The 23,912-nt window shown below is 45.4% G+C and overlaps 1 protein-coding gene across 1 annotated transcript in view; it reads right to left on the bottom strand.

The window, feature by feature from the left end:
• GALNT2 (polypeptide N-acetylgalactosaminyltransferase 2) overlaps positions 1-23,912 on the bottom strand; it is a 184,008-nt gene that overhangs the window by 45,735 nt on the left and 114,361 nt on the right. Inside the window, exon 3 of the mRNA XM_036106959.2 lies at positions 21,566-21,719. Within this exon, the coding sequence (XP_035962852.1) occupies positions 21,566-21,719 (154 nt within the window). The remainder of the gene's footprint in view (positions 1-21,565; positions 21,720-23,912) is intronic.

Here is a 23,912-nt window from a genome sequence, read left to right as displayed (position 1 = left end):
GCGTGAGGGTCAAGCTCAGACGGTGAGGCCGGGATGTTTCAAAACCTCGAAATAGATTCAAGTGGATTCTCTCACCTCCCAGCCCGTTTGCTCGCTGCCTGTTCAGAGGATGGCTCTGAACAGCAGGTGACCCCAAAGAGGCCCTGAATGCACATTTGTCCCCTTGTGCTCCCCCACAGAGACCACTTCCGTGGTTTCCATTTCAATGGAGAAAAAAGAGCGGGTCTGTTGTTTGTGTGTGTTCCGGCAGCCTGACACAGCTGTCCCCATGGGAGCTGCCGATTCCCACATAAGCTGTCCAGTTGGGGCACCCGCCAGGCACATACTCTTCATTCAGGATGCCGATGTCCTTTGGGGGCAGGGCCTGGACTCCTGATCGCCATGAAGTCTGGACAGTTAGTGTCAGACTCTCAGAAGGGCTATGAAAATGCAGATGCCTTGGCCCGTCCCCTGGGGTAGGTCTGAGTGATGCCTGAGAATCTGATTTTAGAAGCTCCCCTTTTCCCCAGGTGAAGCTGAAGCAGGTTGTTCTTAGGCCTCATTTTTTATTTTATTTTTATTTATTTTTTATTTTTAAGTCATCTCTCATTTTAAGAAACTTGGCAGAAGACTGACAGACTTAGGGAGCTGTAATCAGACTCATCCGAGGAGCTCTGGATTTATACACCCAATTCTGATAATGGACCACAGAGCACAGAGGTTAAAAACCACTTCTCTAGATTTTGGTTTCCCATTCCCCGTCTACCTCAAGCTGAGTCCCAGTGTCCATCACGTAAGGACCCCGCCTGTGCTATATTCCTCACACTCTCCCATGGCTGTGAAGCCCGATGCCTCGAGTCAAGTCTGAGGCCTCTGGAATAAGGCCCCAACACCCAGGGCCCCGTGGAAGAAGACCTAGCCCACCCGTGAAGTCTGGACTCACTACAGGAGGTGGGAGGTACTTGAGACAGGCTGGCCCTCTACCTTCAGAGCATGAAAAGCTTTTATAGGCCAGACTGGGTGGGATGCCTCTCGGGCACTTCCTCTCGGGCCACCCACAGATAATCAGCCTCCCATGGCCAAGTTCACCGTGCATTTTGCTGCGGAGTTCTAGGAAGGCTGGACAGACCCTGGCGTAGAATGGGTGTTGGATATGGAAAAGAAGGCAAAATTGAAAGGAAAGAAGAAAAAAAAAGAAGCAAGCTAACTAGTTGTTGTATAGTGTTCATTTAATTAAAACATGCTCTGAATAATCCTCCCAACAGTGATCATGGCGCTATATTCCACCTAATCAACTAATTTCTGATCAGTCCTAATGGCTAGAGAGCTTATTCCCACAGAGGTCTCTTAAGGCGGAAGAGAACCAAATCCTCAGACATTCCAAAACCTCTATAGGACCCATCTGAAATTAAGCTTCTTAAAAATCTAGTTGGCAGGAGATGGGAATAAGCCCCATTAATCACCATGGGTTTGTCTCGTTTTGAAATTATTAGTCTAAAACAGCTCTCTCGAATACTGCCAGTTCTTGTATCCTGAATGCATACGGATCAGGGGCATGACCTAAAACAACATACTTATCCTCGCTGTGACACGAGGAGCTCGAGCCGGCCTGATTCACCACACTCCCTGGGAAGTCCTCTGATGCCCTGGAAAGCCAGCAGTCCCAGAGGAGAAAGCACACACATGCCCTGGGTGGGGGGGTGGTGATGCACGAACACACACTCTTCACTCACCGGACACCCCAGGCCCAGGATCCACAGTGTCCTCCTCCCAAGGCGGGAAAGCTTTAGGCTTCCCTGTGCTGCCCGCAGCGAGCACCGTCTGATGGGATAAAACTGTTCTTTCATTCAAAGGCCATCAATTGCCCTTTACTGCCTCTAGCTTTACATGCACTGAATTTTAACTGAAAACTTTTTCAGGAGTCAAGAGCTATTGAAAGTTGTGAAAACTACAGCCCTGGATGAAGCCATCTGAGCTTCTGTCATCCGCTCCTGCTCGCCGTTCGCGTGGAGTCCGTGCAGAGACGGAGAGCACAGGACTGCCCACTTTCCTTCCTCCCGATGCCAGGGGAAAAAGCTGTCCTCTCTGGAGGGAAGCCCACGCTGCGCATCAGACAATAAGAACCGTATGTCCCGTTTCTTGCCCCTTGCCTGTCCCCCTGGGACACGAGGCACCAACTGTCCCGCTCAGCGACACCAACTCTGCCTCCAAGTTGCCAAGGACTGAGTTTTTACTTTCACTGCTCTCCGCAGAGATGTGCTTCTATTTTATCTGCTCCCTGCTGTCCCGAAGTGGCTAATCTTTAAGAGTATCTCTCTTAGGGATTACTCAGGCAGTGGGCTTTCTTTTCTGCTCTGTATCTTTCTCTTTCAGCCGTGGCCTCAAAATAATGGAGTCTGGGTGGCCACTGAGCAGTAGTTCTGACTTTTTGAACTTGGTAGAAGAAAGCTATGTGCCATCAAGGATGATGTTTGGAGGGACCACTCTTTTCAAAGATATAGTTAGTTGCTCTGTGTTGTTGACTGTTGGACACAGATCAACTTTCCATATAACAATACGATGACTAGTCATCGAAGGTTGCAGAGGATCCATTCCCTCACACGGATGACGGCAAACAGCTCGTTATGTCCCTGGACAAGTGTAACAGGGGCGCCTGGGTGGCTCAGCCGGTGAAGCGTCTGCCTTCGGCTCAGGTCATGATCCTGGAGTCCTGAGATTGAGCCCCCTGTAGGGCTCCCTGCTCAGTGGGGAGTCTGCTTCTCCCTCTGCCCCTCCCCCTGCTTGTGCACGCCTGCTCTCTCTCTCACTCTCAAATAAATAAAATCTTAAAAAAAAAAGTGTAAGAATGTAACCCTGAAGTAGAAGATTCACTATTTTAACTGCCTCTGCGGCCCCAGCCTATCACTATTCCGTACAGAGAACCAAACACCCCGTGTTTGTCTTGGCATGGCGTGTGTGCATTTTTTCCAACCAATGTCAGGGTAATTTGTTTGGTTCCCTAATCCTTGCTCATGTCAAATGTAACAGCAATGTCTGGAATCTTGGGAAAACACATCAACTTCTAGTTGATGACAGAATGGCGTGTTATGGTAAAGAATGATAAGGTTGTCTGACATATCTGGACACTGACAGTTATTACGTTTTACGTTCAGTCCTTCTGACTCTACGATTCTGTGGGATGCCTCTAGGCACACCTCAAGGAGGGTATGTCCTTCTCAGTATTGCAAAAATCACCCTCTCTTGCTCCTTTCTGACAGATTTTGTTTTGGGTGAACTGCCAAGCCTCTGAGGTAAGTTCTGACTGCCCCAATAGAAACTCACTTTCCCAGCCTCGGTCACGGCCACAAAGAGCCATGACTTCGTTCTGGCCCAGGGATTATAACAGAAAGTCTGCTGGGCAGACTTCCAGGAAAGCCACTGAAGAAAAGAGCATTTCTGACCCCTTTACTTCCTGTCTTCAAAGTGATCGTGATGCATGGAGCTATGGCAGCCTTTTTACAACCAGAAGGGAAAAAAAAATGCTGACTACAGTGGCGAGGACATCAGTTCTCAGCCAGCTGAAGCAGCCTTAGGGGTCGCCTCCAGACTTCCTGTTAAATAATTTAATAAAATGTCTTTTTTGCTTAAAGTATCCTAACCGACACAACACAGTAAATGAACCCGATCAGAATACTAAACAGAAAACCATGAAACAACATATAAGAGTTTCAAGAAAAGACACGCCACAGGAATTCTGTGCATTGTGAATTTACCATTCATGTCCGTAGGGAATGGAAAGTAATTCTTAGGGTGAGCAAGCTCACAGAGCACTTCAGTTATCTGAGCTGCCTGAAAATACATTTGAAGGTCTCCTCTAAGATAAATAAATTAAAAAAAAAAATAAAACCAAGACTCAACTTACGGCATGATATGGTAGGATGCATGAAAACTACTTCAGCAACAGAAACAGGCTTGTGTAATATATGGTGGTGCAAATGAAACACCGCTTAAAAAATCGTTATATAAAATATAATAAAATGATTATATAAAATAACTTCAACAATGATCTGTGTCGAATTCCAGGTAAATCAACAAAACCAGAAAGTGAGTGGGAGAAAGTAAAAGCATATTAATTCGTCATGTGGAAATATATACGGTTTTATTCTTGGCATTAAACCAACACTCCTTTAATTTCAGTGTTTTTGTGGAACTTTTATAAACATGGAAAGGTGCAACTAGTTGACTCCCATATAGGAAACAAACTTTCTTAGCCACGGGAGGGAAAAACAACTGACAAAACAGAAGACCAGCAAAGTAAAACACAACATGTTTTCCACGTGAGAGAGGAGAGAAAATGGTGAGAAAAGCAGGCATGAAAAAAAACAGGATGATATAAAAAACCAGAGAACAGATCCACCATGAAAATGGCATAGCGTTCTATTACACTTCGGACCATCAGGCTGGCCTAAAAATAATACAGTACTGGTTGCTTACAAAAGACAAACCTTAATCAAAATGACACCAACAATGCAAAAAGAAAACTAATTGAAGACAACAATATATCAAGAATAAGCAGAATCAGGCGCCTGGGTGGCTCAGTTGGTTAAGCGACTGCCTTTGGCTCAGGTCATGATCCTGGAGTCCCTGGATCGAGTCCCGCATCAGGCTCCCTGCTCGGCAGGGAGTCTGCTTCTCCCTCTGACCCTCCCCCCTCTCATGTGCTCTCTCTCATTCTCTCTCTCTCAAATAAATAAAATATTTTTTTAAAAAAAAGAATAAGCAGAATTGAGTAGGAAGTTAACATAATAAAAAGTAAAACGCATGGCAAACCAGAAAAACATCAGATGCAATGCCAGAGGGTAATTTTATGTTAATAAAGGTATACTTCATCATGAATATATCATTTCTAGGTCCCGAATCACAGCAGTCTAACATATCAAGCAAATACTCTTAGAAATAAACAAAAACTCAGCAAACTGTAGTAGGGGCTTCAAATTCTTCTATCGGGTGGATAATAATAAGGATCAAGAGGTTTTGAATACAATTAATTAAGCTGGTTTAACAGGTAAATTTTGAACTTTGAAACAATGATAGATACTACCGGCCTTAAAAAAAAAAACAAAAAAAACCCCATCAGATATTTCTAGAAATGAGAAGGAAAGATTGTAGCCTCTGGGGTCAGACTGCTGTTGCTTAGAGTTACGCAACCTGGGGATTCTGTCTCCTCAAGTATAAAACCATAGTACCAGGAGGAGCATCTACTTCAGAGTTGTTGCGGGAATGACATGAGTAATGCTTGCGAAGTGCTTAGCATAGCGTCAGGGACCAAAAAACTTGACTGCAGGGGGCTACCAGGGCCATCACTCATCTCACACCACAAATAAAGCCCTCCGTGTCCTCCAAGTCAAATCATCATGTTGCGATGTCTGACTACACCACAATACAGTGAGAGAAAAAAAAAAAAAGAAAACGACTTGTTTAAACAGATAAAAAAAAAAAATCAATTTCTTACAGTTTTGAAACTCTCTCCGAAATAAGCATGGTATTAAAAAAGAATCCACAAGTAGAATTCCAGATGAGTGAGAAATAAAAGGTCATTTAAAAGGAGGCTTAAACAACAACAAAAATTATAATGCTACATTTCATAATAGGGGAAATTCAGCCAAAGCAGCCCTCAGAAACAAATGTAACAGACATAAAGTAAACATTCAGTTCTAATGGGGGGTGGTAGGAAAGCAGAGGGAAGAAAATATAAAATAACACAGGCTGACATGAATATGCTGGAAACAGATAAATCTTAGAATGTACGCATAATCCCAGGTTCCTAAGGATGAAAGCAAGAAAGGGTAAAAAGACAAAGAAGTAGAGGAAGGAAAAAAACCCAGAGAGACAAACCCCTGGCATTTCTAAACAGAAAAGAGATTTAAGTGCATATGCACACAACACACGCCAATAAATTTGAAAAGCGAGCGAAACTTATCTTCTGGGAAGATATAAACTATCAAAATTAATTCAAATACAACATAGACAAACCTACCATATGTCAACATCCATGAGAGAATTTTTAAAAGTCATCAAAAGACTGCTTTGAGTAAAACAAAAACGGCTCTAGGTTCAGATGGCTTTTATAGGTGAATTTCAGGAAACAATTCCTTTGTAAATAAGTTTTTCTTAAGCATCTTTTTTTTTTTAAGGATGATTGTTCTAACATTCATTTTACAAAGTTAGCATAAACATGAAGCCAAAGCCAGATGAAGGGAAGGGAGGAAGGGAGGCAGGGAGAGAAGGAAACCACAGATCATTTCAATTATGAATCTTAATCTAAAACCCAAAATAAAATAGTAGCCAAACTCAGCAATACACGGAATACATTCTGGTAGATTCTCAGAACCAAGTAATACAGTGACATTTAAAACAGGACTTCCTTTCAAATGAGTGGGCAAAAAAGGTTAAAAAAAAAATACCCCAACACTGTTAGCATTAAAACCGAAAAGAAACAATCCCTACTTCCGTCACCAGAGAACTAGCTAAATAAACATAAAATGGAATATATAAAGCCATTAAAAAGGAAAGCTATATTTAAAATGTTTCCTATGGATCAATGAGTGAAAAAAAGGAGAATGCCAAAGAGCAAATATAGTAACATATTTTTATATAATTACATGCATCTAACTATTGCAGGATAATATAAGAGACAGATCAGGAAGGACATTCACAAGAATGCTAATGCTTATCCCTGCCTACTGAGATTTTTACATCAGGTGACATTCCTTTTAACTCTTTGGTATGGTTTCCTTTTTTGGGGGAGAGGGTGATATACAGCAAACATGTATCTACTTTTTAAAAGCTACTGTCAAAAGAAAAAGAAACTGTTTAAGAAATGAGATGTCTTTTGAAGAGGTCTGATACCAGCTCCCCTATGCAAGGTAGGGACAGGTCCTTCTGGGTGGCTCACTACTGTGCAGATGAAACGGGGACAGTTGCTTAAGATACAGTTTGCCAACCATGGGAGGGGGTGTCATCATCGCCACCGCCAGCAGCCCTGTCATCCGTGTCTTACCCTGAGCCCCTCGGCGCTGGAACTGCTTACACCCTGGAATAGACAAATCCTAGGACCCTCTTCCCCTCATCCTGGAGGCCGTGACAAAAGTGTGTTCAGAAATACGACACGGCCGTGTGCTGCTGGGCACCTCTTTCCAAACAGGCTTCTGGAGTCAACAGTGCCAACAGAGTCATTGTATGAGAAGCAACCAAGTGAGATCCGGGGCAAGCGGTGGAGGGTGAGTGAGTTACAAAGTACGTAAGGAGCTGCGTTAGGTGTTAATCTCCAGGGTAAACCTCCCCAGGTAACTCCAGAAGCCTTTCAGGAGATCGAGCTGCCTGAAGACTATTCCTGGGGTCTCTATTCCCCTCTACGACCTCTCCTCCACCATCTAATATACCTGAGAGCGAACACATCTGATCACTTGGGTTGTCTTAATCTCCCACTATGCAGGGCAGGACGAGTAGGCTCTGGCCCCTCGAGGTCTAGCTGCTACTCATCATGTGGCAGCAGAAGGACATTTGCTTTGCTACGCTTCTTTATTTACCTACCAGGAGTCCATAATTCCTGATCTACACTTCTGAAATTTGAAACTCTTAAAAAAACAAAACAAAACAAAACAAAACAACTCCTATCCTATTTCGTGGCAAAACCTGAGCCCACCTGAATTCATCTGGCAGCAAAACGTGACCCAGACTGAGGTCTATCAGCTTTATTCATCTCGCTTCGTGTGAATGTTCATTAAGTTTTCCTGCAAAAAAATATTAGCATTTAATTATAAGGTATTGTTCCAGAATTAAGGATATTATGTAATAAATCTATCCATGTAGTATCTATCTGGAGTGAAAAAAAAATCTGAATTCCTCAGGAGTTTAAGTGAGGGACTGGGAAGCTACATAAGTACAGACAGTCTCTATCCCCAAGAAGCTTACTAAATACCTGGAGGAAGAACATGTGAGCCCAGAAACAAGGGAGCCCCTCCCTCACACAGAGGGGATGGGCTGCGGGGGATGTCAGCTGAGGGCTGGGAGCCCCTGGCATGGGGCCGGTCGGAGGCGACCCTTTGGAAGAAGCAAGGTGAGCTGTGTCTTGAAGGATGAGCCGGGGTAGGAGGCCGGGCCAGCTGCTGTGGGATGCTGATGCAAGGCCAGGAGGGTGGATTACGCTTCCTGTGGTCTTCTGTGATTTCTTGCATGGGAAGGAGCAGGTAGGAGTGGCGCCTGGGGAGGGGGGTCTGGAGATGCACGGAGTCACCTGAGGTAGGTGCTTGCAGCAATTCCGAGGGGAGGAGCCAGGGACTGGACCGAGAGTGGCAAGGAGAGGAAGGAGTTCATTTGAAAGGGAGGCCAGAAGAAGAGAAAGGCACTCCATGCCACGTGGGCCACTCACAGTCCCACGGGCCCGTACGGATCAGACAACCCGAACCAGACAGGCATTCTAGCTCAGAACAACAACCGGGGACTTTTCCAGTGTCCAAACATAGCACTTGCATGTGAGTATCAAGAACAAGAATTACCTTGGCCTTTGCACTTAATAGAAGAGACTATAAAAACGAATTATCAACCATAAAAAGGTGTTGGTTTCAAGGGTCACAGCGTAAGTACCAAAGGAAATTCAACAATCACCATAAAGGAGAAAAATTCCATGGAGAACAAACCTATTAACACTGAAGCCATTCTGGTGATCAGAAATACCTCTGTGCTTAATAACACAAATTCAGGGATGGATAGCGGGATGGTTTTAAATACCACGTAGAACTGTTTCGAAGTCCCAAACGTGTAACTTCTATCCAGGCTTGTGCCCCAAATTCCAGATTTTCGCGTATCTCCACTGCCCACTTGACCCTTCCACTTGGATCGAAGTTTCCCCCCTAGTCCTTGCAGCAAGGCTCCCCTAACCACAGCTGATGTTCATGCAGCACCTATCGTGTGCTGAGGAACTTACAAGTGTTAACTCATTCACCCCTCACCACAGCTCCGTGAGATGCCTGCTGCTATCGCCCCAACTCACATGGGACGGAAGTGGCTCAAGGGGCTCAGGGATGGGTCACTTCCGCGGGTTTCCCGGATTCTGTCCTTGCATCTCCCACTCCAGCCCCAATAAGCCTGGTCTTAACACAGCCACCTTTAGAAGAAGCATCCTTTACACACCTAATTCAGATGATGCTTCTCTGCTCAATAATGTGCAGTGGCTCCCATCTCTCTCGGGGGAAAACCCAGTGTCCTTATAATAAGCCTCCAGGCTTCCCAGATGCCCTGACTCCTGTCACAACTCCTGCTCCCCTTGCCCAGCCACGCCGGCTTCCCGGCCGCCCTGATGTGCCTGGCACACTCCCTCTTCAGGGAACTTTCCCTTGCCACGTCCCCTGAAGGGAACCCCTTCCCACTATCCAGATGGCACTCCCTTGTCCCTCCCTCAGATCTTTGCCTAAATGCCTTCCTGTCTGTGAGTACCTTCCCTAATGACCTGTTTATTTTTTCCCTGTTTTACAGAGATATAATTGGTGCACAGCACAATGACTCGACTTAATGTATACTGTCAAGTAATTACCACAATAAGTTTAGTTGATAGCCATCATCTCATACAGATACAAAGGAAGGAAGGAAGACACGTAGTTTTCCTTGTGATGACAACTCCTAGGACCTACTCTCTTAGCACCTTTCCAACACAGCATACTCCAGTGTTGACTAAAGTCACTATGCTGTACATTACATCCCTAGTACTTATTTCTAATTGGGTGTTGTATCTTTTGATCAACTGCCTTCAATTCTCCCCCCACCCCCACCCGATAATCACAAATCTGATCTCTTTTTCTATCAATTTGTTCTTCTTTTTCCTTTCGTTTTTTTTTGGCGGGGGGATTCCACCTATATGTGAGATCACATAATATTTGCCTTTCTCTGTCTGACTTATGTCACTTAGCATAATGCCTTCAAGGTCCATCATGTTGTCACAAATGACAGGATTTCCTTCTTTTTTATGGCTGAGTAATATTCCAGTGTGTGTGTGTGTGCATGTACGCATGTGTGCGTGTATCACAGTTTCTTTCTTTATTCATCCATCAATGTGCACTTAGGTTGCTCCAGGTATTGGCTACTATAAATAACGTTGCTATAAACATGGGGGTGTAGCTATATTTCTAAGATAGTGATTTTGTTTCCTTTGGATAAATACCCAGAAGTAGAACTATTGGATCATAGGGTAGCTCTATTTTTAATTTTTTTTTTTTTTTTTTAGATTTTATTTATTTGAGAGAGAGAGAGAAGGAGAGGGAACATGAGCGGGGGGGGGGCAGAGAGAGAAGCAGGCTTCCCGCTGAGCAGGGAGCCCGATGTGGGGCTCGATCCCAGGACCCTGAGATCATGACCTGAGCAGAAGGCAGACGCTTCATCGACTGAGCCACCCAGGCGCCCCTCTATGTTTTTATTTTTGAGGAACCTCCATACCGTCTTCTATAGAGGCTACATCAATTATACTCCCACCAACAGTGCACAAGAGTTCCCTTTTCTCCACATCCTGGCCAACATTTCTTATTTCTTGTCTTTTTTTTTTTTAATATTTTATTTATTTGACAGCGAGAGACACAGAGAGATAGGGAACACAAGCAGGGGGGGTGGGGGAGGGAGAAGCAGGCTTCCCGCGGAGCAGGGAGCCCTATGCGGGGCTCGATCCCAGGACCCTGGGACCATGACCTGAGCCGAAGGCAGATGCTTAACGACTGAGCCATCCAGGTGCTCCATCTTATTTCTTGTCTTTTGATGATAGCTACTCTAACAGGTATGAGATGACACCTCATTGTGGTTTTGATTTGCATTTCTCTGATGATTAGGAATGCTGAGCACCTTTTCATGCACCTGCTGGCCATTCATATATCTTCTTTGAAAAAATGTTTATTCAAGTCCTTTGCCCATTTTTAATTAAATTATATATTAAATTATATATGTTAATTATTAAATATTTTGCTATAAGTGGTATGAGATCTTTATATATTTTTGATATTAACCCCTTATCAGATATATGATTTGCAAATATTTTTTCTCATTCTGTTGGTGCCTTTTCATTTTGTTGATTGTTTCTTTTACTGTGCCTAAGCACTTAATATTGGACCTTCGACCTTGACTATCACACTCTCTGACTCCACCCTTCTTTTATTTCTCTGTATTGCCTTTAACATCATCTTATACCATAAAATTTAATAACTTTCTTTTACTGTCTCCTACCCCTCCCCCTGCAATGTAAGCTCTATGAAGGCAGAGATTTTTTTTTTTAAATCAGTTTTGTTCATCGATGTTTCCCTAGTGACCAGAAAAATACCTGTCACACAGTAAGTCCTCAAATGCTTGCTAAATGAATGCATGAAGGCAAGAGTCAAAAGAAATCAACGCTGAATATAAAACTTCAAATCCGAGTGCAATTTTCCTATTGGGATAGTTCCTTCTTTTAATAGACTCGAATTTCCAAAGACGTGGATTTCCTTTTTCTCTCATCACTGTCAGATGGAGGAAATCACAGTTGATTCAGTATAGTTAAGATGGGTGTTATTTTAAAAGTCTGTACTTCTGGGCGCCTGGGTGGCTCAGTCGGTTAAGCAGCTGCCTGCGGCTCGGGTCATGATCCCGGGGTCCTGGGATCGAGCCCCGCATCAGGCTCCCTGCTCAGTGGAGAGCCTGCTTCTCCTTCTACCTCTACCTGTAGCTCTGCCTACTTGTGTTCTCTCTCTATCTCTCTTTCAAATAAATAAATAAAATCTTAAAAAAAAAAAAAATTCTGTACTTCTAATTTTACAGATTGGGATGGAGATCTGGGTTCTCACAGACTCCACCGCTAACACCTAACACTCCAGGACACACATGAAGCGGTCAGTTATACCGCTGAGCAGGCAGATGTTTAGGTGTAAGAACACAGGTGCCATCAATGGGCCATGCCGCTTCCTTCCAGCTCATCAGAAAAGTCCCAAGTAATCTCTGAAATCATATTGTTTCAGAAAAAGTAAAATACACAGCCCAAGGGACTAAGAAGGCTGAAATACAGTTTATCCTGTTTTGACTATTTCCTAAAATATACAAAACCCTTCTGTTAAAAAAGAAAAGAAAAATTTTTTTAAAGATTTTATTTATTTTGACAGAGACAGAGAGGGAGAGAGAGAGAGAGGGAGAGAGCACAAGCAGGGGGATCAGGAGAGGGAGAAGCAGGCTCCCCGCTGAGCAGGGAGTCTGATGCAGGACTCGATCCCAGGACCTTAGGATCATGACCTGAGCCGAAGGCAGAGGCTTAACCAACTGAGCCACCCAGGCGCCCGAAAAGAAAAATTGTTAACAGTTACACGGTGATGGTGAAGCAATGCGTTCAAGTGGGTGGCTAACAGAGGAGGGTTTGTTTGGACCCAGAGATTCATCTCATTTACCAAAAGCATGCTGATGACCCCCATTTTTCTTGCTCTAATTTTTTTCTAAAATAGGTGGAATCGCTGTTTCAAAGTTATTTCCTCAACTGTTTTTGGTCGATAACGACACTCTCCAATGTCACGCTTGCACGAGAAGACCCACTTACCCCTCAGCACAATGGAGGCATTCATACAGAGAAGGCGGAACGTCTGCCCTCAATGGGATGCATGTATCGAGAGCAAAGCTTAACAGAGTAACAACTCAGTCTTTGCTCAAAGCTGATTTCTCATTTACATAAGCTGCTAGTCACACAGAATAACAATACAATAATATCCTGTATTTGTGTAGTTGTTTGCAGCTTATGAAGTTCTTTCACAGATGTCTGAGCCTAATAGCAATGTGTAAGATGGAGAGGGCATGCATTATCGTGGTTTTGCAGGTAAGAAACCCAGAGTTTACAGAGATTATTTCAACCCTAGTTTGGGAGTTAAATGACAGAGCCATTAACCACTCAAGTCCACAGCTATTTCTACTTATTTTCATTTGTGACAGACAGTGCTGCTCAGGGCAAAATCTATGAACTGTCAAGATTCAGACTGAATTTGGATTCCAAAGAGAATACTCAGGTTTTTTTTTCCTGCTTTCAGTGATAGTAAAGTTCTTGGTATAGACCAATCTACCCACTAAAAGCAACTAGAAATTTTGGATGAAACACACCAAAAAAATCTATTTGAAGGCACTGGAGAGTTTCACGAGGCAGCTGGATGTTACGGGGCCAGGTTTCCAGAAAGAGGAGAGGCCCCCAGAGTAAGGCCAATGTTCTCTGATCCTCTTCCCCTCAAGCAGTGTGAAGCCAAGAGACTGGATAAGCCAAGCAGAAGTGAGGGCTTTGCAGGTAGGGAGGCAAACCAAGGTTCTGCAGGTGGCATGGAGCTGGGGAGGCCAGAACTGGAGTTCAGGTCTTGCCAAGGAAAAGAGGCCCTAATAAACATCCCGGACTTCCAGGTGGAATCCCAAAGGGCTACTTCCTAGTAGCAAAAGAGAACTGGAAATTCACCAGCACTCTACAAAAGACTGAAATCCAGCTTTATGGCAGCTCAATTCCAGACCTGACCCAGGTGATCTGCCCTATTTTAACTGTCTGCCAGGGAGCAAAACTAAATCCTCTTTGGAGGATGAAAACACCAGCTAGGGCCTTTAAATATCTCTATATTTGTTCATACCCAACAAAACACAACAACTAAAATTAAGAATGCAGTAGATGGACTTAAAAGTAAAACAGATATAGCAGAGGAAAGAATCAGTGAACCAGAAGGAAGGCCAATAGAATTATATCTAGATTAAAGCACAGAGAATAAAAAAGAATAAATAAAAGGAGAAGAGCACAAGAGGGGCACAGGACATTTAGAAATATTTAACAAAGATGTAATTAAGGCCCAGAGGAAGTGGGGAGAGAAAATGGGGCACAAGCAAAACTTTACCAAAGACATGAAGCTACAGATTCAGGAAATCTACAAACACAAACAGGTTCAATACAAAGAAAACACTTAGGCACATTTCAGTGAAATTTCTGAAAATCAAAGACAAAGTAGAATGTCTTAAGGCAGCTAGAGGAAAAAGTCAAAATGCCTGGAAAAAAAAAAAAAAAAACGCTACAGTAAGATGAACGGTTGATATTTTACCAGAAACAATGGAAGCCCAAAGACAACAGAACGACTACATAAATGTGCCCTAAGTACTGTCAACCTAGAATTCTAAATTCAGTGAAAATACTTTTCCCAAAACTAAAAATGAAATAAAGGTGTTTTCAGACAAATAAAAGGATAGCATTCATTGCCAGAAAAGTGGTACGAACAGAAGTTCTCAGACAGATGAAAAATGGTCCAGGTGCAAAAGTGAAAATTATAGGAAATGAGGAAAAATGGAAACATAAATATATGAATAAATTGAAAGAATATTTACTGCATAAAACAACAGAAGATGTCCTGTGGAGTTTACACATAAAGAGAGAATTAAACCATATGATAACAAAGAGTGTCAAAGGGGAGAGGAAAGCTAATGGGATAAAGAGCTATAAGGTCTGTGCATTGTTTGGGAAATAATAAAATTATTCATTTATATTAGATTCCCATTAAGTAAAAAATGCAACAAGCTAATAGAGGGGGAAATACTTAAACCAAAAGAAGCAGAAAAGAGGAGGAAAAGGAACACAAAGCAGGTGGTGGGAATAGGACACCGACAGAGGGATGCTAGCGTTAAATCCAAATACATCAGAACTTGTACTAAATGTAAAAGGACTAAATACTGTAATTAAAAAGACAAGATTGTCACAGTGGATAAAAATCCAAAACCCAATTAGCTGCTACTCACAGGAGATATGCTTTAAATATAAGAACAAAAAGGTTGGAAATGAAAGCGTGGGAAAAGATAGACAACCTTTCCCATGGGAACGGAAACAGAGCACACTCTTCCATTACGTTCCCTGGAGAACCTGAGACTGGAAGGAGAGAAACAAAAACCTTGCTTCTCAATTTCTCAGGATTCCATCAGCATGTGGCTGGCGGAGAGCTGATGTGTCTCAGGTGTTTGGCTCTAAGTCACCAACTCTTGCTGCTTTTTAGGTGCATTTAGGTCTCATGCCTGAAAACCAGGAGTGGGAAAGACACCTGTGAAGAACGATGGCAAGGCAGCCACACTGGAGACGGAACTCTGAGTGGGTGGTCAGGTGCCTGCCGCTCGGGTTCCTCCACTGACTGCCGTGCTCAGCCACAGGCAAGTGGCCCAGCTTCCGAGGCTCCCCATCCACCCCGCAGACAAGCCATCAATGGCATGGACTTCCCAGGGCTCGGGGCTCTAGATATAGGTGGTGCCTTAGTGGGGGCTGGGGATATCCCAAGTGCCTGCCATGCCCTAAATGTGCTGCTGTTGACAACACAACAAAGGGGGAACCACCTCCGTCCAGCACGCGGTCAGCGACTCTGCCTCCTGGGTGAGGCTCCTGCAGTTTCTCGAGGCAGGCTCTCAATTCACGGGCTTCTGGAGACCGGCGGATGATGCCATCAGAAGAATAATCTCCCTACCTACTTGGCAGGAATGCTAGCAGATTAAATACAATCAATGCGCATGAAAGGCTGAGCCCAGGCCATGACTGATAAAATGTCCAATAAAGACTCTGTTATTGTTATTATCAAACAGACTCTAAAGGCTCACTGTTATGCTACAGCCAAACTCCCTCTGCCCCACTGGCCACAAATGCCCACAAGGCCACTTGAACGTAGAGCATACCTTGTGCGGTGCCTGCCTCCTCCACTGGGACCCTGCCTGGTGGGACGGAGGAAGTGCAGTTCGGTCTGCAAAGCGGGTGGCTGGGTATTCACGGGTCTGAGCCCTACCGAGCTGCAGAGGGAGCAGGTGCTCTGAACAGTCTGCCCCGAAGCAGGTGCCACGTCAGGAGGTTGGCTGCGCGTGTTCATAAGACACCACTTTTATTTTATTTTATTTTATTTTATTTTATTTTATTTTTTTTTAAAAGATTTTATTTATTTATTTGAGAGAGAGAGAATGAGAGAGAGAGAACACATGAGAGGGGATAGGGTCAGAGGACGAAGCAGACTCCCTGCCGAGCAGGGAGCCCGATGCGGGACTCGATCCAGGGACTCCAGGATCATGACCTGAGCCGAAGGCAGTCGCTTAACCAACTGAGCCACCCAGGCGCCCCAAGACACCACTTTTATAAGAAAAAAATGTGCAACGAAAACAAAGCCTTGGGCCCCCTTAAGAGCCCCCCCTTTCATGCACCCACTCACGAGGAGCCAGATTCCCATCAGAGATGCACTTCTCTTGTTTCCCCGGGTCCTCTGCTCTCCTAAAAATCAAACTCTTGAGTCCAAAATGATTGCTTACGCCAGTGTCCCTCCAAGCAGCTGAGTTTACGTAGAAAACTTTTTCTTGGCTTCCACAGTAGCAATGAGAAGTTTAGATTATATTTTTCCCCACAACCTTTAATCTTGATCGGCCACTCTTAAAACAACTGACATCAACGCTGACATTCCAGCCAGAATAAACAGCACAGCCCATTACTTACATGCCTGCTCTGTTGTTGAAATTTTCCAAAAAATAAAAGAAAGAAAGGGAGAATGGCCCCCTCACGAGTCCTGATCTCTGTGTTTGGGCAGCATTACGGCCAGACATTTAAAAACACTGGTTCAAAACACAGCTCTTCAGTGATGATTCTGAACAAAACCAAACCAAACCTTACAATTCTAATTTATAGACAGAGTAAAAACAGCGTTTTCTCAATTTCGAGCCTGCCAGATGAATCCATTAGGTGGGCAATTTGGATACACTTCTTTCTGAGAGAAGGATCCTTTGTGGGATGCAGTCGAGATAGCCCTGTTCTCAGGAGCAGTATTTTAGTTTTCAACTCAAAAAAGCTTCAAAACCCTTCATTTTTAATTTAGTGATCAAAGGAAAGGGTGGGGACACAGAGAGAAACTTTCTAATCATTTAACTTTTGCAACCTGAGCAAAACCTGTTCTTTTACCAAGCAGTTCTCATTTTAGCGACTTCAATACATAAATGAAAAGGAATGGTGTTTGGCTGACAGGGAAAAGAAGAAGGACAGAACCATATTCTACAAACTTCTTGGGATGCACTTGATTTCCGGACTTGACTTTCCCATCAGACGCATTTCCGGGCAAACAAAACAACACACGCTCAAATGCAAACAAAAAACAAACAACACAAAGCCTTCTGAGTTGGATGCTGGAGAGGCTTTCTCATACCCCTACTCTAAGAAGGCAACACTTCTCATCACCCATAGGAAATAGTAAGCGGTCTACCATGTTGGCCCATACTCCAAGTGTTAGCCTTGGCTTCACATTTGCAGCTGAAAATTTCAATGGTGGAGTCATCCAGAGCTTGGTCTTTGGGCCTCTCCTTATTTCTATGTTCCCTGCCTTGGATATGACATCCATCGCATGATTTTAAGTACCATCTGCATACAGACCATTCCCAAATTCACACTGCCACCAAGACCTTTCTCCTGAACACCAGACACACATCCAATCACACACAACGCATCTGGAACTTAACACGTCCAAATGTTAACTCTGGATGTGTCCCCCACACCTGCTCCACTCAGCCTCCCCCATCTCACTTAAAGGCAACCTGTCTCTTCCCTTGTTCTAGCCATAAACCTTGGAGCTCTACCCCTCATCAAATCCATTAGCGCGTCCTGTTGGCTCCCCCTTCAGTACGTATGTATGTGGATCTGTCTAATGCTGCTTTGCATGATCTTTTGCCAGGCCCGTAACAACAGCTTCCCAGAGGTGGGATGGGGTAGAAACAAATAGTCTGAAAAAGCACTTTCGAAATTCCATCGGTTTTTAATTTGCTTTTCATCGTGATAGCTTATTTGAGATTTCAAATAAGATTAAATGAGTTAGAGAAGCAATTTTTTTTGGAGTGGAGAAACTACTTTCAAGAATAGCATGGGCTTCCACTTTCTAATTTCTAAGGGTTTCCTGTATGTCAGATCTAGGATTTCACTCCCACAAGCTTTTCTAGGCTTCCTGCTTCTATGTGTGGATTTTTTTTTGGCACAGTATTTTTTTATACACTTAAAAAGGTAAATAAAACATAGCCCAAATGTGTGGAGTTTTTGTTTTGTTTTGTTTTTGCTTTTGCAAGGCCCTGAATCCCTGATTCCTTGTATCTATCCCAAATGATAAACAATAAGGAGTAGAGTGTAACTGCAGTGCCTTCCAGTCCTGAAGAACATAAACACGGTAGAGTTATTTGGGGTTCATCTTGGGGCTCATCTGATCTCCACTGCTTAACAATCTCCCTTTCACTCACTCTCCTTTATTTTTTTTTATGACTGTTAACATCACTAATGACTCAGTGGGCACTCACCATATGTCAAGCTCTGTGCTAAGCAATACACTCACTCAACAAATATGTACCGAGTTTATGGAGTGCTGTGAGTTGTTCAATAAGAGCCCTGGACATGCTATCTCACTATTCTTATGTGTAAAGACAGACGAACGTGTAAATAAGTCAAACGCATGGTGTGTAAGTGGTGATATGAATTATGGAGAAATCAAGTGCGTAGGGGATTAGGAATGCTGGCATGGGGGCCAGGAGGCTGCATTCCTAGGGGAGGCAGTCAAGGTCAAGGGCCGCCTCACTGATGTGGCTCTTGCACAAAATCTCGCGGGAGGAGGAACCAGCCCTTGTGAACATTCTGCTTAATCCTCACAGTAACCAGAGGTGATCGTGTGACATCATCTTATAAATGATAAAGGCCACAGAATTAAGAACTGGAGAGTCTGGGATTGTGACCAAGATCTGCGTGACTCCAAAAACCTTGTCCTTAATTAACCACGTGCATTGCTTTCAGATTTATTCCAAGTGAAGACTGAATCCAAACGTTTCCATAATCCTAGACCAAGGGGGATACTGCAGAGACAAACAAAAAAGTGACATCTGTGTGGAAGGTCAAATGCCTTAATCGCTCTTTATTAGAGAAACGGTGGGGTGGGGGGTGGGGGATTCACAGAGGTAACTTGATCTCCTTAACCTGACATTTAATCCGAGCAGTTCTCCTCGAGCTCACACTTTGAGGACAGCACACTGGCTCGGTTCCAGGCATCTGACGGACTTGGGCAGACTTTAATTTAGCCGAAGTCAAACAAACATGGAAGGCGTCCCAGCTGTTCCTTTAACACATGCAAATGAACATGACACAGTAGCTGGAACTCAAATTAGCCCCACCTATAACACATCCCACCATGAGATGAATAGTCAAACAACTGTTTGGACAAAGTCCTATCTCAAAAACTGAAAAGAAGCCATGTCTGTCTATGTATAGTTTGGGGGACTTTCAAGGGGCTGGTAATGTTGGCAGAACCACAGCCCACACACTGATGGGCCGTCACCAAAGACAAACTTTCTCGCAGCTCGAAGGAAAAGTCTGTGCAGGAAGAGCCACAGCAGAAAACCACTCATACCCAAACGGTGCAGTGACGTGAGCACCATCTCACGGAGACAGGATTCCAAACAGTCGATTCCAGCCACCAGGTAGGGTTTCGGAGCTAGATTCTGCTAGAACTTTAACCACTCTCTCGGGTTTAGGCCAAGTCCCTCTGAAAAGCCACACTGCCCCTTTCTGGCCTTAAGTCGGCTGCTCCTAATCACTGGGCAAGTTTTAACACAGCAGGAGCCTCAGTTTCCTCTCCGTGCAACGAGGACAACCTTTGTGTCCAGCGCCATGAGTCCGGAGGACGGTGTGACGGCACCCCAAAGAGCGTTTGGCACATTTAGCCTGGGGATGGATGGTGGTGGGGACGCAGGCACCCGGGACCTCTCCCCAGATAGGCAGGCATGTCCACACCTTGGGACGGTACACACAGCTTCGGGACTTTCAGGGTCCCAAAGCCTCCATGTGGCCTCCCCGGGGTCCTTGGATCCCAGGTCAGCAAACCCTATTTTAGAGAGGGTGTTAAACAGTTAACCATGCTGACTTTAACCAGGAGCGCAGCATCAGGACTGCCCTTGAAGAAGAATGAATGGATCACAGGAGATATTAAGCAATCTCCTGGACTGGATTTAGAAAAATGGCAGGATTTTAATATCACATACATTTACATATCGATCATATGTTTCGAATACTAAATATATCACACACACACTGCACGCTTACTTCCCCAGCCCAAAGACTTGTAAATCTACATCCTTATGCGCTGCTGTGGGTGAACAGAGCTATCTAGAACGCAAAGAGACCTGTTAAGGGAGTGAGCACTGGCCGTTAACCGGTACCTACACAGTTAAGTCAAGTTCCCCTGAAAGGAGGAGAGAAGAAAAATACTTTCCACATATGCTACTACCTTACAAAATAAGGGCAAACTTTAAGATGTGTTTGTGTGTAATTTCGTTGACTTTCGTCACTCATCAGCTTACCCTCCTGTCAATCCCTGGACGCACGCCCAGAGCAATCGGATCCCTGGCTGGCTCCTGGGAAGCCCAGTGCAGCCTGTCACAGCCGTGTCCCTGACCCTCTTTCTGGAGGCCTCCAGCTCAGGACCCACCCCTCCTTGGGGCCTTTCTTGGCCTTCCCACCTCCTGGGGGCCCCGAATGCATTGATTTGGAACAGACTGTCCAAGCCTCAGGGTACTGCACCCCTTTGCTTCCTGGTGCACCTATCATCCCCCACCCGCCAGGACAGGCCAAGACTTTTCCTACTGGAATCCCAGGTCCCGAACACAGCGTCTGAGTCGCAGTAGATGTGCATCCACGATGTGCCAGCCCTGACAGAGGACCGACTCCCTAAGTTACTCAGTGAGCAGGAACGCCCACCCAGCACCCAGGAAAGCAGCTGGCCTCCAAATGCAGCTGCTTGTTTCTTTAACAATCCGAAACAAGACGAGTCCCGAGCGAAGCCCGTGGGAACAGCCTCCCAATCAGAGGTTCTTACCAGCAAGGCTTAGAGGTAAGAGTAGGGCGAGGGATATCACTCCCCTCGTAAGTGGTGGCGAGCACACGTTCGTATGGCTAGAGACCTCACTGGCCGAGCCTGGTAAACCCCAGGGTGCCCTCCACCCTTAGGTCCCAGAGCCCTGAAGAATCAATAGAGGGACGCAGACAAGAGCTCCTACTGTGGTCAGAGGTCACCCTGTGCCTCCTGTCTCAATTTCACACCTACCCTGCTAGGCCGTCTCTTTCCCCTTTCTACTCCCTACAGCATTTCCGACTTACACTGTCCTAATAAGCAAGCATTCCCATTTTCTTCCTTCCAACGAGGTCGTGAAAAACAGGAACCGATGCTTGTGCGTGTGGATGGATTTTAGAAATGACAAGTGATGAGTGAACATGAGGCCAGTAACACAACTTTCTCCTGCTGACTCCCACGCTCTGGCCAGCAACCCGCAGCCTCCAGATCCTGCCTCGGGGCATCCGCAACGCTGGAATCCCATCCCAAATGGGCCTGTCGCTTCCCGTGGGTGAGGTCCCATTGCCGTGTGCCTCAGAACTTTTCCTAGCTTTGCCACCCCGTAAAAGACACAACACACGGTCAGCTGCCCGGAGGAACAGAAAAATGTTAGTGGCACAGTAAAAGCTACTTACTGGGCTGTGGGGAAGCAAGTGAAGCCCCGGGCCCACACCCGGCTCCGTACTTACTGGTCGTGTCTGGTGTCAGGAATGGCTCTGTCCATCCGCAGCTTATCACTTTCCACCTGGTTGAATTTGTTGCGGGCGTAGGGGTCCTGCCCGGAGCGGACCATCGTCCCTCCGACGTAAGCTTCCTGGTTAAAGTCCCGCCACCGCACTTTTCCTGCAAGAAGCAGAGCAGAGGGTGTGGGACCGGGAAATGAGCCCAGCATGGCCAGCACACACCACAGGAACTGTGCTACCTTAGGGATAAGTGCCCAGGCTTTCCTCTCCCAGCAACTGTCATCGACAAACTAGCCGGGAACAGCCCGAGCAAGCATCATCATGTCCATATGTTGGACAGTTTGCAACAGGGAAGTTAAAGACTTGGACCTCAGGTGTTGTCTAGTGAACAGTCTCTGCCCACCGAAGTACACGTAAGCACAGTAAGAGGGGAGATTTTCATCTGCTTGTCCCACCTGCCCAGGGATTACGGTGATGTCCCAAAGCACCTCAGATATGGTGAAAAAGATAATGTCCAAATTCAACATAAGGCATCCCATCGTGTTACGTCAGGTAACTCAAAAATAAATGTCTTTTTAAAAATATTTATTTATTTATTTTGAGAGAGAGAGAGAGAGTGCGTGCACACGAGTGGGAGGGGCAGAGGGAGAGGGAGACTCTCTAGCCAGACTCCGTGCTCAGTGTGCAGCCCAGTGCGGGGCCCAAACTCACGGCCCTGAGATCAGGACCTGGGCCGAAACCAAGAGTCGGATGCTTTCACCGACGGGACCACCCAGGTGCCCCACAGAAATAAATGTTTCAACAAGGAATAATACCCCCAAGAACACCCCTCGGTGAGACTCCCTCAGGGATTCTTCTTGGAGCGGCTGCCATGTGTGTCCCCACGAGGGGGTGAGCGAAGATATTCCTCCCACACACACCTCCTAGCACACGCGTCCAGAGGGAACGGAGGCACGCTGGCCGGTCCACGCGTGCGGCGCCCTGACTCATGATCAGATATGCAGCCGCCGCTCTAGAAGGCCAAGCACAGGGTTCTCCAGGAACATGGCAGTGGAGTGGGGAGCACTTACTAGGATCTGGTGCGGGAGCCGTGCTGGCAGTAGCCGGGGATCTAGAAGAAAGAGAGCACTGCGGCGTGGGGCGAGCCTGGACAAGCCTGGGCATAATGAGGGCAGAACCTGGGGAAGCATGCGAAGGCATCAGCTCGCAGAGGGAAAGAGGCGGAAGGCAAAGAGAAAATTCAGGACTTGAGGGCCACCCCGGCTTTAGACGGCTGCTTGCCACTTGCTACGTTCATGATCGTGGTCAAGTTTTTTATCCTTTGAAACAGTTTCCTAAAGATAAATAAATTTAAAACAATGAAAAAAGGCTCTTCATGCGGATTTAATGGCCTAATATGTGCCAGTTTGGTAGGTGTAGCAAATTCAAGCCAAACTCAAAAAGAAAACCATGGTAACAGCCTTGCCCCATGAAGCTCATGAAGTTCCAGGTGGTCACAGTGCTGTGAAGAAAAGGCACGAAGGGGCAGACCGTTCGGGGGTTGCTGTTTCATATGGGGTGTCTGATGGGGCTCTCTAAGAGGGTGACCTGGAGCAAACACCCAGACGAAGGGAGCGAGTGGGCCACATAGCCCTCCGGGAAGAACACAGGAAAATACTCAGGGAACCGCAGTGCAAAGGCCCTGGGGTGGCAGTGAGCTCGCATGTCCAGGACCAGCCAGGAAGCCAGTTTAACAAAGACTGAGGTGCTGGTCAGAGGGGTGAAAGCAGGCCTGTTGACAGCTACCCAGAACAGAGCAATGTGTGCGGGCCATAGCTCTTCTGCCTCGCGTCAAACGTTGGTTGGGTTGGTTAAGTAAAGATCAACAATACCTACATACATGCTTTTCCAACATGGATCTCTCCACATACAATCAAAAGAATGTCCGGTTCCTTTCTCTATTTCAGAGATGAGGAAACTGAGATTCACTTATAGGAGATCTGTTCAAGGCCATACAGTAAATTTTCCATCTAAAAGCTCATCTGCTTCTTGTTGCAAATGTCCTGCGAGGTCAAAACCCCCCATCTCATCGCAGCTGGTTGCCATGGAAATGATGCTTGGGGTCACAAAGGTCCAGTCTCTCAAATGGAAAAGCAGTTTCAAAACTCACGAGCTCTCTGGCTATGACTATGCCGTCCCCCGATAAATGTCCGGTCATGGGAGCCAGCCAGAGGGTTAACATTTTCTGCCACCTAAAATAAAATGTTTCCAAAATATTTTTTTTGGAAACATGTTTTTCATGCTAAGGCAACCCTAGAAATACTTAATCGATCCTCCTCTCTCCCCACCTTTCTGCCTTCCCCCTCACAGACTC

This window comes from Halichoerus grypus, chromosome 7 (assembly GCF_964656455.1).
Source record: "Halichoerus grypus chromosome 7, mHalGry1.hap1.1, whole genome shotgun sequence".
NCBI classification, from domain to species: Eukaryota; Metazoa; Chordata; class Mammalia; order Carnivora; family Phocidae; genus Halichoerus; species Halichoerus grypus.
The sequence above is the reverse complement of the archived record's forward strand: the minus strand, read 5'-3'. Positions and strand labels throughout refer to the sequence as shown.